The sequence below is a fragment of the Micropterus salmoides genome, unplaced genomic scaffold (assembly GCF_014851395.1).
Source record: "Micropterus salmoides isolate LMB-PRFRI ecotype aquatic unplaced genomic scaffold, ASM1485139v1 Ms_hic_scaffold_430, whole genome shotgun sequence".
NCBI lineage: Eukaryota > Metazoa > Chordata > Actinopteri > Centrarchiformes > Centrarchidae > Micropterus > Micropterus salmoides.
In genome coordinates, this window is record NW_024043707.1 from 92 (window position 1) to 15,368 (window position 15,277).

Below are 15,277 nucleotides of genomic sequence, written 5' to 3' on the forward strand. Positions count from 1 at the left end.
TTAAAATAATTACAATGATCACAAGTAAAAAATAAGTAAAATCTTTTTTTCCAGCCCTTTTCCTCAACAAAATACATATCTTACAAAAATTAAGTGCCGATTCAATCGTGATTCAAATGAATTACCACAAACATTTATTGAACATTGGTTACATTTATAGAGGAAAATTATATCGCAATAATAACTGTTATTGTTTTATTGCCTAGCCCTACGTTATAGTTGCAAAACGGGGACCAACTCCATATTAATGCCTATGGATTTACAAAGGGAATTCATAAAAGTAATGTGTTGGTGTCCCCGTACTTTTGTCCATATAGTGTGCCTTTAAATATACTGCATTTTAAAACCCACACTACTAGTATGCAAAATCAACACCTCTCTTGACAAAGAGTCATCAAAAACTGAACATTAGGAGTTTGTATATGTGTATGTATATATCTGGTTACTCAGTGTATACACTCTTGTTCTTTTCTTTGCTTACCCATGCCGGCAGCGATAACAGGCAGAGCCAGATCGTAGGTGTACAGGATGTATGACATCAGCAGAAAGTCCATGTAACTTCGGTGGCTTGGTAATAGGACTACCGGGTGCTCCTGAATGGCCTGTTGAAGCTAACAACAAAGCAAAGAACAGATAAGGAGTGTTTGTATATGTATTTTAACTTCTCAATCACGCTTAAGCGTCTAGTAAGTGTGTACTCTCACCCTCTGGATGCCCTCTTCATTTACACAGATGTTCCTGAACAAGGTTTTAAAGACCTTGCTGAGCATAAAGGCAAAGAAGCGAACGGTGCTGAGCTGCAGACATTGAGCCATCTCCTCCAAGATGGCTGAAGCCTCATCCTGGACGTCATCAATAGCCCTGCCTTTCTCTTTGGAAACCTTGACAGTTCAAAAAAAAATGTTACCCTAAATTCTTGTATACTGTATGGGAGTCAATGCAGAAATCCTCATGGCTGAATTAGAGTCTCACCGAGTCTCTAAAAGACTACAAACTGCACAAAATTGTAGAGCTGCAACAATAAAATTTAAACGAAATTAATTGACAACAAGTTTCCTAATGGATTAATCGTTTCATTCATTTTTAAAGCAAAAATGTTAAATATTGCTGGTTTAATTTTCGTAAGTGTAAGGAACTGCTGCTATTCTTTATCATTTATGATAATAAATGAAGAGTCTTTGGGTTTTGGACGGTTGGTTGGAGAAAATAAGTAATCTGAGGATGTCACTCTGGGCTCTGGAAAATTGTGATGAGCATTTTTTTATTTTTCTTGACATTTTATAGACTAAACAATTAGTCGATTAATCGTGAAAATAGTCCGCAGATTAGTTGATAATGAAATTACTCGTTAGTTGCAGCCCTACAAGATAGTACTTATCCTAAATCTTGACACCACAACCATGGCAACCTACTGTCAGTCAACCTCTACTTTACCTGATTGATAACATAGTGAAGCTGATCAGACTGAAGCACCATGCTCTTCAGCACACTGGCTTTACATGGCGTCACTCCTTTGTACAGAACAGGAGTGTAACATTTAAGGGCGTATCTCAGGTCACTGGAGTTCCTCCGCTCCTCCAAAATGTCCTCAAAGTCATCTCTTTTCTTCAGCATAGGGTCTCTATGCTACAAAAACCAAAACATCATTATTTCTAAGTTGCTTATGGTTGTAACCATGAATATTTTATATATATATTTTTTTTTTTTTTTGACAAATTCAGCGCACTAAGGAGCCAAAATTGGATAGGATATGCACTAAACTTTTAGTAAAATGCGCGGACAGGTGAGTACATCAGTAATATCTCACCAGGTACAGACAAATCTATGGTGTACACTTTAGAGCACCAGTCTCTGCAACAACAGCTATTCGGCTAAACCTTTCTGTGACAAAAAAGTATAGTAGCATCAAAATACTCTGATGTTGTACCTGATAATGTAGGAAATCCTGCACACAGAGCAGCCGCAGAGCAGCACATTAACCACGATGACCGAAACCACAAGAGTGGTATGGCAATACATTGAGACAAAATGTCCTGCATGCATATCGAAATGTAGTCTTTTGTATCTGTGAAAAACGCTAAGCAAAACATTAAACTGCCCAATTAAATGTACGTGATTCGTGCCAACTTCAAGACAGCACAGTATGTTTGGATGCTTTGTTGTTACATATTCATTTGACATTCACTTGTTTAAATTAAATTGGTAATTGTCAATTAGTGTAAACTGAGCTAACATGTTACAGCAGATATCAGAAGTTAGCTTAACTGTTAGCCCTGTTAAGCAAAGAATACATACCGAATAAACAGCTTTGGATGCCATACTTTGTCAAACTTTACAAAAACACAGACGCTGCATCCGGTGAAGTTTCAGAGGCACGAATATCTGTCCATCTGATACTTCCAGTTGATAAAATACTTGTAATTGAACAGCATCTGAAGAACTTCGCATGGGCGTGTACACCAACTGGCATTTCCGTGACTACGGCAGCCGGAAAGGTCCACAGCACGGTTTGCACCGTGTGACCCACGTTTTTCACAGTTTGTTGTCATTCATATTGAACCGCTGTTGTGGTTGAATTGGGTCTAGAGAAGTTCGTTTTATTTTTTTTTTCCGGCTTGTGCCATTAGCTTAAGATGAACTCCAAGACAAACGGAGAAGAAGATGAAGATAGTCTGTTTCTGGAACACGTTTTGAATAAACTGTATGACTTTGGTAAGTGCAGTTAGCTAGGAAGCTAATTTAGCTTTACTAACGTTAGTTAGTCAAACAGGTTCAAACAGGTGGTAGGCTGTCCCTTCTTTCTAATTTCTTTGACCATATATATGCTGATACAATAATGTCTTAGTTGGGTTACTGATGGTAATTCAACTCAGCCAAAATAACTGACCTTACGTTATTGTTAGCTTTACCCGATTGCTAACGTTTGTTGGGGCGTGTAACATTATAACGTTACATCCATGCTCACCAGTCACTGACAGCACAGAAACATGCTGTCAAAGTGAGTCGTTTTTATCAATTTAAAACGTATAAGTGATTGTTAGTAAATCCTGAATGCGAGTTTGTACCTAACGTTACTTAACTGTAACTTTAATGTATGTGTCAGTTGTGCTTGAGTCCTCTTAACAAAAATTAAAAATTAACAAAACAGAAGGAACGTTATGTCCCCCATCATGTAAACACGTTTCCTTTCCTAGTAAAATTATTAGAATAAAGAGATAAACCTCTGCTCTGCTGCGGTACAAACTATCATGATACAGCACAGTCATGCAGTTTTAACCCCAAATACTTAATGTACTATATATATCCTTTAATATACTCATTCAGAAAAGTATAAATGCAATATATATTATAATAATAGTAAGCAATAACAAATGTATGTAAATAATACACTCTATGATCACATTAGATACACATTTGCACATAGACAACCCTGTCTGTTACACCTGCAGTAAATATAACCTCAATCATAAACACCTCTCTGACACTATCAATAAAAACTAAACATGAGCTTTGTGATGGTACGTTTTAGGGCAGAGTTGTGTTGCTGAGATTCTGTGTATTAAGTGAATGTGTAATGACACACGGTGATAGAGCTTTTGTCTGGAATGATGATCATTTTCAGCTGTTTTCTCATGTGTCCTTCACCAAACAAAGGTTGTTAAGACACAGACAAGATGATCATCTTTACCTAAAGTTGTAGGGACTGGACTGAGAATTGACTCGTGCTCACACTATTGGCTGATGTTGCAGGTAACGGGCCAGCATCAAAAAAGAAGCTAAAGAAAAAACGAAAAAAGCATCAGGAAGAGGAGGATGAGGAGTTCCCTACAGTCAAGGATATCTGCAGTGACACTGAAGACAGCGGGGCAGATCATGTTGGTACTGAACATCAGCAGAAACAGCCAAAGACTGAACACAGAGGTGGGCAGAATAGCAACAATCTGTGTAACAACACCACTCACGTTATAGCCTTAACAACCTCTAATGACTTATTTTGTTTCCAGGAATCAAGTCAAGGGTTCTCAGATAATTTTTCATGTTAGATTAATATTTAAAATGCTACATTTAGCACTCAAACTAATCAATAATGACTTATCTGAGCATCCCAGGCTCCATACACAGATGTGGACAGGTGTCTTAGTAAGGAGTCATGCTAACACGAGCCTCCAGAACAGCTTCAGTGCTCTTTGCCAAGTCTGTGGAACTGTACTGGAGCCATGAACACCTTTCCCATATTCCCTCATTTATATAATACCTTTTAGTTAAACAGGTCTTCTCATTAAGATCAATATCTCTTTTGCAAGAGAGACCTGAGTGCGGCAGATAGAAAGAAAAACAAAAGGACATACATCATCAGAGATCCAAAATCTCCCACAGGTGTGAAACTGAGTCGAGGTCTGGTGACTGTGGAGGGCGTAGCGTTTTATTAATTTCATTCAATTTTCAAACTCCCAAACCTTCATCTTGTGCATGGAAGCATCTCCATTTGATATGTTTCTCCACTCTTTTATCCAGGTTTTTTCTTTAATTTGTCTGCCTTCTGTATATGCACAGCTCTCACTAAAATATGCTTTTAAAATTTCTCCTCCTCTACCCTCACAACTTCCACCACTTATTGCCTCACTCCTCTTGTTCTCTTTGGTTGAATGTGTCATGTCTTGCTCAGATCCAACCATCCCGCAGGTGAACCAGGTGGAGGTTGTGACATTTCACGACCCCACAAAGAAACCGAAAACCAAGCAGACACCAGCCCCAGACAAAATGCCTGTAAGTCTTTAGTTTACTCTGTATACTTTAATTTATACAGTTGAGGGTCATAAAGTACAGATTAGGCTGATGACATGAAGGTCAAATTCTCTTAATTCAGGTATCAATATTGCTTTATTATATATGTATTTATTGATTTCTCTAGTGCATTAACTGTGCATTGTCCGATAGTGCTGAATATCTAAGAGCAGCATATTGGAAAATTTCATAATATATAACTATCCAAAATGCAACCCTCAGTTTTGGCTGTCTGAGATGACTTGCATGTTCATTAAAAAAAATAAAACAGATCAGAACCAGTGTGAAAGATGAGGTCACAGTTTTTATTCAGAAACTGATTCTAGTTTCCAAAACATAATTTTAGTTGTGAAATCATCTGTTTCCATCCGCCTACTAAAAAATGTAATGCACATTGAATTGAAATGATCTGGACCTAAAAATCTTGTATCTGTTTGCACTGCATTGTGTGCTACATTTGGTGAGACATTTACAGAATTTATATACAGCAGAAAGGGTAGAATATTACTTTACAGCACTTGAGCACACTGGCAGTAGACTTTTAACAAGGAACTGTATCAAGTTTATTTTACAACAAGTAATCTATTTGTGCAAATGCAGAACCTTTTTCTTATTGACATAATGAAACCTGATCTCCTCCATGCTGCTGTTTGAATCAACCTTCTCTGGGGCTCAAGAGGGGGAGCGGGTTGCCCACTAATAGGAAGATCGGCGGTTCAATCCCCCCGGCTCCTCCAGTCTGCATGTTGAAGTGTTCTTGGGCAAGATACTGAACGCAAATGTGTGTGAATGTTATCTTCTGTTTCTGATGAGCATTTGGCACATTAGCCTCTGCCATCAGTGTGTGAATAGTGTAAAAGCTTTGAGGGGTTGGAAGACTAGAAAGTCGCTATACCATTCACCATATACTGCTTGTCACCATCATCATTTATTTCACTTCCCCTCTTCTCTTGTCTTTGTTTCCTTTGGGTGTGTGCTTGCCTCACTATAAGGCCCAGATAACGGAGAAGGAGGAAAGGGACCAGCCAGAAGAACTTAATTTGGAAAAGGTGACATTTTCCTCACACTTAACTATATATTTTGTTTTCAGATGGTAAGTGCTGCATTTAAATTGATGATATGCAAAAGCTAATTTTAGTTATAAGTTCAAACTTTCAGTCTTATAATGTGTGAATTGATTCTTCTCGGGGATTCATTTACTTGCTGCCTTGCTATCTGAAAATTGTTATTTTGTAATTTTGAATGTGACTGTGTTATACTTGGCCATATACTTTTTTTGTTTTTGTTGAAATCAGGCTCGTCTTGAGGTCCATCGGTTTGGAATCACAGGCTATAAGAAAGAGCAGCAGCGTGTTTTTGAACAAGACAGAGCGATCATGCTGGGAGCCAGAGTAAGGAAAATTCTGGTTATATTTAATTAGCATCATATGCTAGGTCCTTATGTAGCACAGGCTTTTTAATAGCAGAGTGATCCAGTCACAACATAATTATTGTCTCTTAATCAGCCTCCTAAGAAGGACTATGTGAACTACAAGGTGCTGCAGCAGAAGATCAAAGAGAAGAAGCAGAAAGCAAAGGAGGAGGTTCAGCCGGTAAGACTTGCACCATCAAACCAAACTGTTCCAGCTTTACTTATATAATTAAGTAGATGTATTTCGTATTTTCTTAATAAAAATGTTAATGGGGCTGTAATTTCTAACGAGTGATGAATTTCCATTAAATTATACCTATTCTTCTATTATATGCTGTGTCATTGCTCTATAGGACCTGAAGAAAAAGAAGAAGCCGAGTAATCAAAGGTGGGAGAGACGGGCAATTCTGAATGTATCTGTAGACATTTTCCTCAATGATTTGATAAGTAGACATCACAGGGCAGCAGGTTAGCGCAAAGAGTATTGAAACTAACATTTACATTTGGAAGATACTGGCTGAAACCGACACGTCAGCAAATATTTCTCTTTATAACTGTCCTTGAATCTGTATTGTACATAATTATCTGTATCTAAGCACATAATGCATCCTTCTTTAACAACAATTTATCATAATATTTGGATAGAAAACACAGCACTAGTATTTTACATTCTTCAAGATTAAGCTTTAGAAAGTCCCAAATTAAGATATATTCTCGGTGTTTAAAATCTGTGCTGCCACCACCACCACCACCAGGGACAAGAAGAAGAAGGTGTCCTCTGGCTCTGGCACGGCCCCCACAGGCCAGGTGGGCCGCTTCAAGAACGGCATGCTGGTCCTCAGCTCCAAGGAGATCCAGAAAATCAAAGGCAACAAGCGGCGCAAATAGGCGTGGGTGAGTGTGTTCTTGTACTTGAATTAAATGACCTAAGAGGTATTAAAAGATGAGGTGACCCAAAGGCAGGGTACCTACTGGTCATCACCTGGGACTTAAATGTTAGTAAGTTTAGTGTAAGGGCTAAGGTGGAACCTATAGTGATATGGTTAATGTGGACTGAATGTGTCGCTGAGAGTCACAGTGTGCCCATGTTTATGTTTGCAGGTGAAGATGAGGTTAAGTCCTTCAGGATGGGAAAATATAACAGGAAGAACTGGTATACAGGACTCCGTCAGTGACTCAGCTTACTGCAGGACTGTTTGCAGTGTTATGAGGAAGTGGACGAGAGCTGAATGCAACGTGAGCTGTAAGGCTGATTTCCAGAGACGTCACTGGTCTGCAGTAAAATATGGGAGTCTTATTTTTGACAGACTGCTGAGTCAAGAATCCAGTTTATCGATCTCCAAAATGGACCCTAATTGTACACTGTGGCAGGACGTTAATGCACAAAACTGGAGACTTTGTCAAATAATGTTCCATCACAGTTAATTTATTTTGTTTTTATAAATGACCCCTCAAAAAACCCCAAGACATTTGCGTTTCTTGTGTTTTACACTGTAAAGGTTTTAAAAGTATGCAGTTACAATTCATTTCTCATATACAAACCATGTAGTCGTACAAAACATTTACATTTACATTGCCAGGAAGGGAAGGGGTCATACCGGGACAGGGGGGGAAATATATTTTTAAAAAAAAAACATTGTACACACAAGTTAAGTCCTGGCAGAAGTTTTAATGAAGAAACACATACAAACACTCTGAATGGACCTTGAGAAAGCAGCACTGGTCTTGCAGATGTAGTTTTTCTCCCTTTATAAACAATTTTGTACACAGCTTCTTGCTGCGCTCGAGGTGTTAACATTACAGATCTTTGCAGAAACCAGTTTTTTTCATTTTATTAAAATGAAAACAAAAGTTTATGGATTCTGAGCGACGACAATGGCAAAACAAGAGTTGTGATCTGGCAGTGTGCGGCTGGGTGAGGTCACAAATTCTCACACCGTTTTTCTTGAAGCAGCTTTCGTTATTTAAATATTTTAAAAAGAAGAGCATTAGGAAATATGAACATATCTGCAGCACATCACATACGTTTCAAGCTGTAAGCAAGTCTGTTTTATGTTGAGTTTTTGTAGCCTTTTTTTAACCTGCAACAACCCATCGCAATCAACCATAGACAGTGTACATATATATATATATAGATTCAGTAGCCATTCAACTTTTATACTGAAGACATTGAAAAGGGCAATATACAAAAGAAAATAGATATGTAATTCAATATATTTACATACTTTATAGAGTAAATAAATCTGCTATTTTTAAGTTAAACAGCAAACAGTAGTGACATGCTTTCCTCCAGAACCATATGTTTAAGGTAAATTAGTAAAATATCTCACATTCATGGGTGGGTAAGTGTTGGGTAAAGGGACATGCCATACAATCACTCTTAAGATACATATCTAGACAAGAGTGACTGCAGTGTGACTCACTTTAAAAATGTAATTTTTGTCTGTCACATAAATTAGTCTTTTGATATTAATATTTTAGTAAAAACAGTGTATTCGGAAACGAAAAGGCATCATAACCTCATTATACCTGATACATTGTCTGAACCTTTGCAACACTGAATTTAAGCACCAAAGTGTGAGCTTTTATTCCCTCCAGTCTGTGCCATTTTGACATCAACACAGCCCACAGACATGTAACTCCAAATCATGCAGACTTTCTAAAGAAAGAAATAATTTCTCTGTGGTTATATGATAGACATCTCCCTTTGCTTGTGGACCTAAAATCTTTTCCTGGTTACCACTAAGTCAACCTCAGGGCAGGTTTCTCCTCTGGTGTGGGAGGTGGGAGGACGGTCAGAGGGGAAGGCTGAGCAGAGTAAAGCAGAGAAGCCAAAAAGCTTCACTTGCAAATGCAAATATAGCCCTAAGGTTGTAGCTCACAGTCTGGGGCACGTCAGGAAAAATTCCCCTTTGGCAGATGGTTTGCTTTCTGGGTCGGGAGAAACTGGTTCAACTCCTGACTTCTACACTAATGCTGCATGCAGTCATATGGAATGAATGGCAAATGTATTGTCTTCAGTGATTCTTGGCCGTTTCAGTTGGTAGACCATATACAGATGAATCCCAACTGAAATCCAAATAAATTTTGTTTTACTTGACTAAAATGCTCCACTAAACCTGTAATAACTGTTTTATTTGTCCACTTGGTGGCAGCACTCATCACTTTTTAAGTTGATACAGTGAACTTGTTAGCAAACAGGTGCTTGTTTATGCATCAGCAGACAGGGAGCATCGTTAGCATTAATTTGGAGTCATGTTTTTGGACAGACAAATGTAACTACCAATAATTTCTCTCCATTTAGCTCTGTTTTTGATCCCCACCAACTCCTGAGAGAAATATATGGTTCACCTGCTAAATGCTGTTCTGTGTTCACCAGCTAGCCACTAACTGTGTCCGTCTGCTGTTTAGTGCTGGACAGGACAGGCAGTATACAGTGGGTTTTTAGAGCTATTTTACTGAAAACAATGCTATGACAGCACAAGAGTGAATCACAACGATCAAGCTACAGGGCAGAAAACTAAAACAATGAGCTGAAAGATGCTAAAAAGCTGCCAGGGAGCTGCAGAGTCAGGTTCATCACTACAAGCGATTCCTTTCAAATTACACAAAGTCATGTGATCCATTGTTATTTTAAAAAATATAGATTTTAGCATCTGTAAAAGAATCTTTCCCACATAATATGGATGCAGCATCAGATGCACAAAGCCAGTTAAGCTGGTTTGGCTTTTTGCAGACTAACATATTTCCTGTTTGCTCTTCTGGGATGTAAACATCATAAATGTAACATTCTAGGTAACAGCTTTGATTCATAAATAAATGCATATGCCCATCCCCATCTCCCAAAATGGTTAAATCATTATTCTTTATTCAAAGTAGTTTCTTTTTTAAATTAAAAAAGAACACTGGGAAGTAAAAGCTAACCAAAATGACTATTATACTACTTTAATGCTCTGTAATTAAATAAATTCTTTAAAAAAAATTACCACTGGCTTTATAATGTGTCTACTGTTGTATTGAAAATAGACTTCACTAATTCAAGTAAGAAATTCCTAATTAATTGTATTTCTGAACAGTCGTCTGGCATATTTAAAGTCTGTTTGAACTGAGAATTTAAAAGAATACATGTGTGTATTAAGATATAAGTGGTGCCTGCAATCATAATAATTCGTCACCGTATATATAAACTTGTAAAATGTAAATGACGTTGCTGTTTTATGTCCCTGATTAAACGTTTCAATATCATGTGATAGTTGATGATTTAGTAAGAGATGTAACACTTCCAGAGAAAATCTGACACTGTGTCAGATAAAATCTTTTTAAATCCATTTTTAAAATGTCAGCGTTTAAAGGTATGAAAACACAGTTGGCTAATCTATAACAGCAGAATCAATTCAGAAATGCATTAATTCTGTTGTTGCCACCATCCAACAGCAGAGGGCGAGCTGTGGTAGCAATTGGCTTTAACATCACTCATCGCAAAGACAGTAAAACAGTACACTATTTACAATACAGCCTCAGATATTTTGTAAACTTGTTCAATGCTTATTCCATGCTTAATATCACACGTTATAATAACAACTCACATTTCAGTATTTACAGTTTGTGGATTTCCATTCACACATACAGTAAACCCAGTCTTTGTATGTCAGCTCTGTGTATACCTCCAGTTACGTCTCTCTCACACTCTCAAGTTTATAGGAAATAAAAATATTTCAGATATTGTAATAAAATTCAAGATTAAATAACCTGAAAACAAACCTCTCTGCTGCATTAAGATAAATGAAATTTTACATGGGTAGTGTATGTTAAGACAACAAATTATGTGATTAGTCACAGTGGTTTGGTTAAATTTTGAAACTATTGTCCTGTACAGGCTGCTGTATCCAATCCCAGCACCAGAAATGTAGCATCACCTGATGTGACTTTTCAAGATCATTGTCAGTACGACAGATTAAAGGTGCCCGACAGCATCTGAGATTCTACAGAGAGACTGAGAGATGAGCACAGACTAAAATTACCATGAGACAACCACACTTCTCTGATCTGCTTTTGATATATTATAGTAGCTATTGAACTTATAAAACAAAAAAGGAAATGTTTGGCTCAGTTCCATTTAATTTCAGCATTTTCTGATGTTCCTCCCTCAAGGTGAAAACATTTTTCTTTGAGACAGGGTGAATACAGAGCCTGAGAGACGCTGCAGGGAAAACATCAAGGCAGGATATTCTCCTGCAGGTTATTAATCAACCTCGTTCCCTCACTTTGATTAATTTAACAGGACAAGGTACAAATTGTTTGCACACAATTTTCTAGTTTTAGCAACCCTAACTTACACAAGTATTTAAAATCTGCAGGCATATTTTAACCTCTAACCTCACTGACATGCCAGCGGTTTAGTCATCACAAACTTAAGCTGTGCAGCCAAATATTATTCAAACTCACAGACCTTGATTTGTTAATTCTAGTGGAGATGCCAAAATTTAGCGTGGTGTTGATCTTCTACAAGTGTATGTCAAACTATACCTTTAACCACTTTAGATGGCAAAACAAAGCATGAAAGGTTGCTGCTCTCATCATCCAGTCTCTGGTGAGTCTCTCCCTTTTAGTCTACCACTTGAGGCAGCTACACATGTGAAGTGCAAATGAACTGACTGGTAACTCAAGTGTTAGACTACTAAATTCCTCCCTAGATTCCTACTTCTAAAATGACAAGCCATTTCAAAAGAACACAACCAATCCTAATCAACCACTGATGCACCAAAAATAATTTTAGATTGCAAAATAAAACATTTCCCCTGCAGGGTGGCCACTGTCGATGTTCAGCAGATCTGTCAAATGACTGAAAACTGAAATGGAATTAAGCCCAATGCTTCCCAGCTTGACCTCAGTGTGTAAACATCTTTGACAGCAGCACCAAACAATCTTAATCACACTTCATATGAGATAGAGAAGAAGGTAAAAGAGAAAACAGACAAGACAGTGTTATTAGCCACAATTGCGATAAAACTGTGCAGCTTTTAAATATTTCATGAGTGAAACATCCCCGGGTGCCACTACAACTCCTACAAAACACCCTCTTCATCTAGTTTTATCTTGAAAGATGTAACACCTGAGAGAGAAACAGAGCAGCAAAAAGCACTGCTGAGATGTTTCTCCCTCGTTTTTTCGCCTACTGAAATCACCTTGTGGATTTTTAAAAATGACTGGGGTTGTTTTCTAACTGAATCCCTAAAAAGCGCAGAAAATCTCAGATAGCGAAATTGAAAGGCAAAAATATCTTCTAGCAATGTTGGAATCTTCACTGATTCTTTCAGAGTGAGACGGTCGATTAGTTTGGTCTCAGGCCTCGAGGAGAAGCTGTACTTTCCTTCCGTTAAAATTACTGGAGTAATAACATAAGTGTTGTTAGTATCCTGGAGTTTACAGGGGAAAAAAGTATGGCAACCCACAGTTACTCCAGTCCTCTCCACAAGCGTCATTTATTTATTATTATTTATTTATAGCCAATAATATCTCATATTTATTCATTGCCCCAAATTACGTAGCAGGGTTTCACATTGAAGTATCCAAGACAAAGGGCACCTTGAGAAGGATAGGAGAAGGGTAAATCCAACCTGACGTGACTGGAAAAGGTCCACACATAAGCCAACTGCACATGACATAGTTGGTTTATATCCACAGCATGCTCGAGGGAGGACAGATGTCCTACTGTTTGATATTCTTTGGCACCTCCAGGCCCGTCAGTAAGGTCACCTAAAACGCAGCAACAGAGCAAAGACTCAATGAGATCATCACTGACTGAGAGTGACGGCAGACTGTGATGAGGGCCACATAAAAGCATGGCTTTGACATGTAGTTAAATGTGGGGAAGACACATTTGACCACTTCATTAATACAGATTCCTTACTCCACGCACTTGTACTTTCTGCTTGCAAAAATGTTAAAACATGCTGTATACAGTATTTACTACATTTCATTGATGCATCAGGTCTTCAGGTGAATTTTATAATGATGAACCTTTGCAGCTTTGCTACTTTCTAGATCTTTTTTGTACTCTGTAAATGTGTGTCTGTAGCCACGTTGCTTTGGAGGAACTCTCCTCTTTTCATTGTTGCAAACCAATAAATCACTATCAACAGTCAGATAACCACACAAGTCTCGCGATGTCCACCTGACGTCGGCATTAAATGCATTGCTCAGAAATAGCAGCCAGCGTGCAGCGGTGTGTTTACAGCGAACAGCTGATGGAGTTAGTGGTCACAGGCCTACAGCCTACGTCAGCTGGTTCATTTGCATAATCTTCGCAGGTCTTTAGATTACGGTGGAAACTCACACAACAATGGGCTGAAGGAACCTTTAGTTCTTTGAAAAGAGATCTGGACTTAAAAGTCCCCGGATTGTAATTTTTATTCCACTGCGTTTGTCAGACAGCTACTTTATAAGTTACTAGATATACTGTAGGATTAAGTTTTCCGTTATGAGTTGAAAAAATTGTCCTACATCTACAACAGTGTATAATAAGAAGTAGTGCGTGACTAGAAGTATAAGAAAACAAAACAAAGTAAAAAATATACTATAGAATCCGCCTTTGTTTTGCATCAGACGTACTCAAGCTTCAGTGCATTTTGACATGTCTAGTCTTGGCAGCTCTGATATCAACAAAAACACACACATTCCCAGCACATACAGGCATTAAAGAATACATCATAACTACCATCCCACACACACACACACACATACACACACTGACCTGTACGTTTCTGTTGAGGCTGACAGCTGGTACAAACACCCCGTCCAGGCTCTCAAAGGCAGTAGGTCCATGCTGCTCCTTGTTGATGAAGAAAGTTAGTGTGTGTTTGGTCAGATCCAGCAGGATGCCCACAGTTGCACCCTTAGTGATGCCTCCCTCCGCCCTACACACACCAACAACAACAACAACAAATAAGTCAAACAGGTTAATTTGTAGTGTATATAGGAAGTAAAAGTAAGAGTGTGTAATTACAGTATATAACCAAGTGGTATGTGATATTAAAATAGAGCTCTGTTTTGACAATAAACTGCTAGTTGAACTGATTTGTCAGCGGACACGATGCATAAATATGAATACAGTTTACTGTCCATAACATTGACAATATAACAGAACATGGAACAACTCATATCTGACTGCAAATATTCAAGCAATCTTTTATCTTCCCTTGTAACTTGTATTCTTTCCCTACAGCTCATTAAAAAAGAAGTTCAAACTGGAACTCGCATTCACCAGTGGACCAAACTCCCCCCGAGATGTTTAAAATGTTATTGGTTTAATCCACATAATGTGCATAAAGGAAAAGTTAAAGCATTAAAAGTTCAAATCCTATATTCAGTGATTTAGATTTTTAATCATTTGCGTCCATAAAGTCTAAAACTCCGTTTGATTTTACAAGCTCATCCAAACGTGAAAATTCAGAATACATCAACCCAGTCTAGTGGAAGGGTGATGAAAATGGGCATTTAATGAAAACTACACGTTTTTACGTCCTGAAAGAGACTGTGTCACTGAAATTGGTTTTAGCTTAGATGATAAGGTGCGAAACCACCTCTATATCCAGTACATGTACAGTAAGTGCACAAACACATGACACCTGCCTCAGGACTGGGTTGAGTGAGCGTTACTGCACTGAGAGGGATGAAAGAATCAATATGCGGTTAATAACATGAAACACACATGGGATGATTAATGACATGAAAGCAAATGGCACAGCAATCTGTAGTCTGGATGGACCGAGGAAAAGGAATAGAAATAAAATCAGAAGGTTTTGCATACTTTTGTGAAGAGTCAATTTTTTTTCTTGTGAAGAATATCCTTTTTCTTTTAAATAAATGTTTAATAAGGGTTTGAAAGTTTCAGAGAGATGTTTTGATGTCGTCTGCATTCTTCTTCTACTGCTCCCTGGTGTGTGTGTGTTTGTGCATGTTTACTTCTTTGCTGTGTAACATTTAATGCAGAAGAGCATTCCACCTTACAGAGACTCGGGGTCCTGCTGTTCTCATTGACACACAAATGCTGTTCAAATTAGTTCAAAAGATGAGTATTAC

At 38.0% G+C, this 15,277-nt stretch overlaps 2 protein-coding genes across 2 annotated transcripts; one reads left to right on the plus strand and one right to left on the minus strand.

The window, feature by feature from the left end:
- Nucleotides 1–481: 481 nt before the first annotated feature.
- LOC119887748 (dihydroxyacetone phosphate acyltransferase-like) lies at nt 482–2,470 on the minus strand (the record flags this gene model as incomplete). The annotated part of the gene is made up of 4 exons (XM_038698382.1): nt 2,296–2,470; nt 1,435–1,626; nt 705–881; nt 482–611 (listed from the first exon to the last, which is right to left on the minus strand). Coding segments are annotated over exons 1-4 (523 nt in total), but the record flags the coding sequence as incomplete, so codon positions are not given.
- A 33-nt stretch (nt 2,471–2,503) lies between these two features.
- On the plus strand, nt 2,504–7,661 carry LOC119887749 (uncharacterized protein C1orf131-like). Its single transcript, XM_038698383.1, has 9 exons — nt 2,504–2,712; nt 3,751–3,921; nt 4,667–4,767; nt 5,778–5,834; nt 6,081–6,176; nt 6,291–6,377; nt 6,550–6,584; nt 6,952–7,090; nt 7,298–7,661. The coding sequence occupies exons 1-8, from the start codon at nt 2,634–2,636 to the stop codon at nt 7,082–7,084; spliced, it is 759 nt and encodes a 252-aa protein (XP_038554311.1). The 5' UTR covers nt 2,504–2,633; the 3' UTR covers nt 7,085–7,090; nt 7,298–7,661.
- The last annotated feature ends 7,616 nt before the right edge of the window (nt 7,662–15,277 follow it).

What these genes read in the sequence shown, in the direction of transcription:
- LOC119887749 (XM_038698383.1), top strand. Translation starts at nt 2,634, where the DNA reads ATGAACTCCAAGACAAACGGAGAAGAAGATGAAGATAGTCTGTTTCTG. An exon ending in CGATCATGCTGGGAGCCAGA is followed by an intron (nt 6,177 to 6,290) that starts GTAAGGAAAATT and finishes TCTCTTAATCAG; the next exon opens with CCTCCTAAGAAGGACTATGT. An exon ending in AAGAAGCCGAGTAATCAAAG is followed by an intron (nt 6,585 to 6,951) that starts GTGGGAGAGACG and finishes CACCACCACCAG; the next exon opens with GGACAAGAAGAAGAAGGTGT.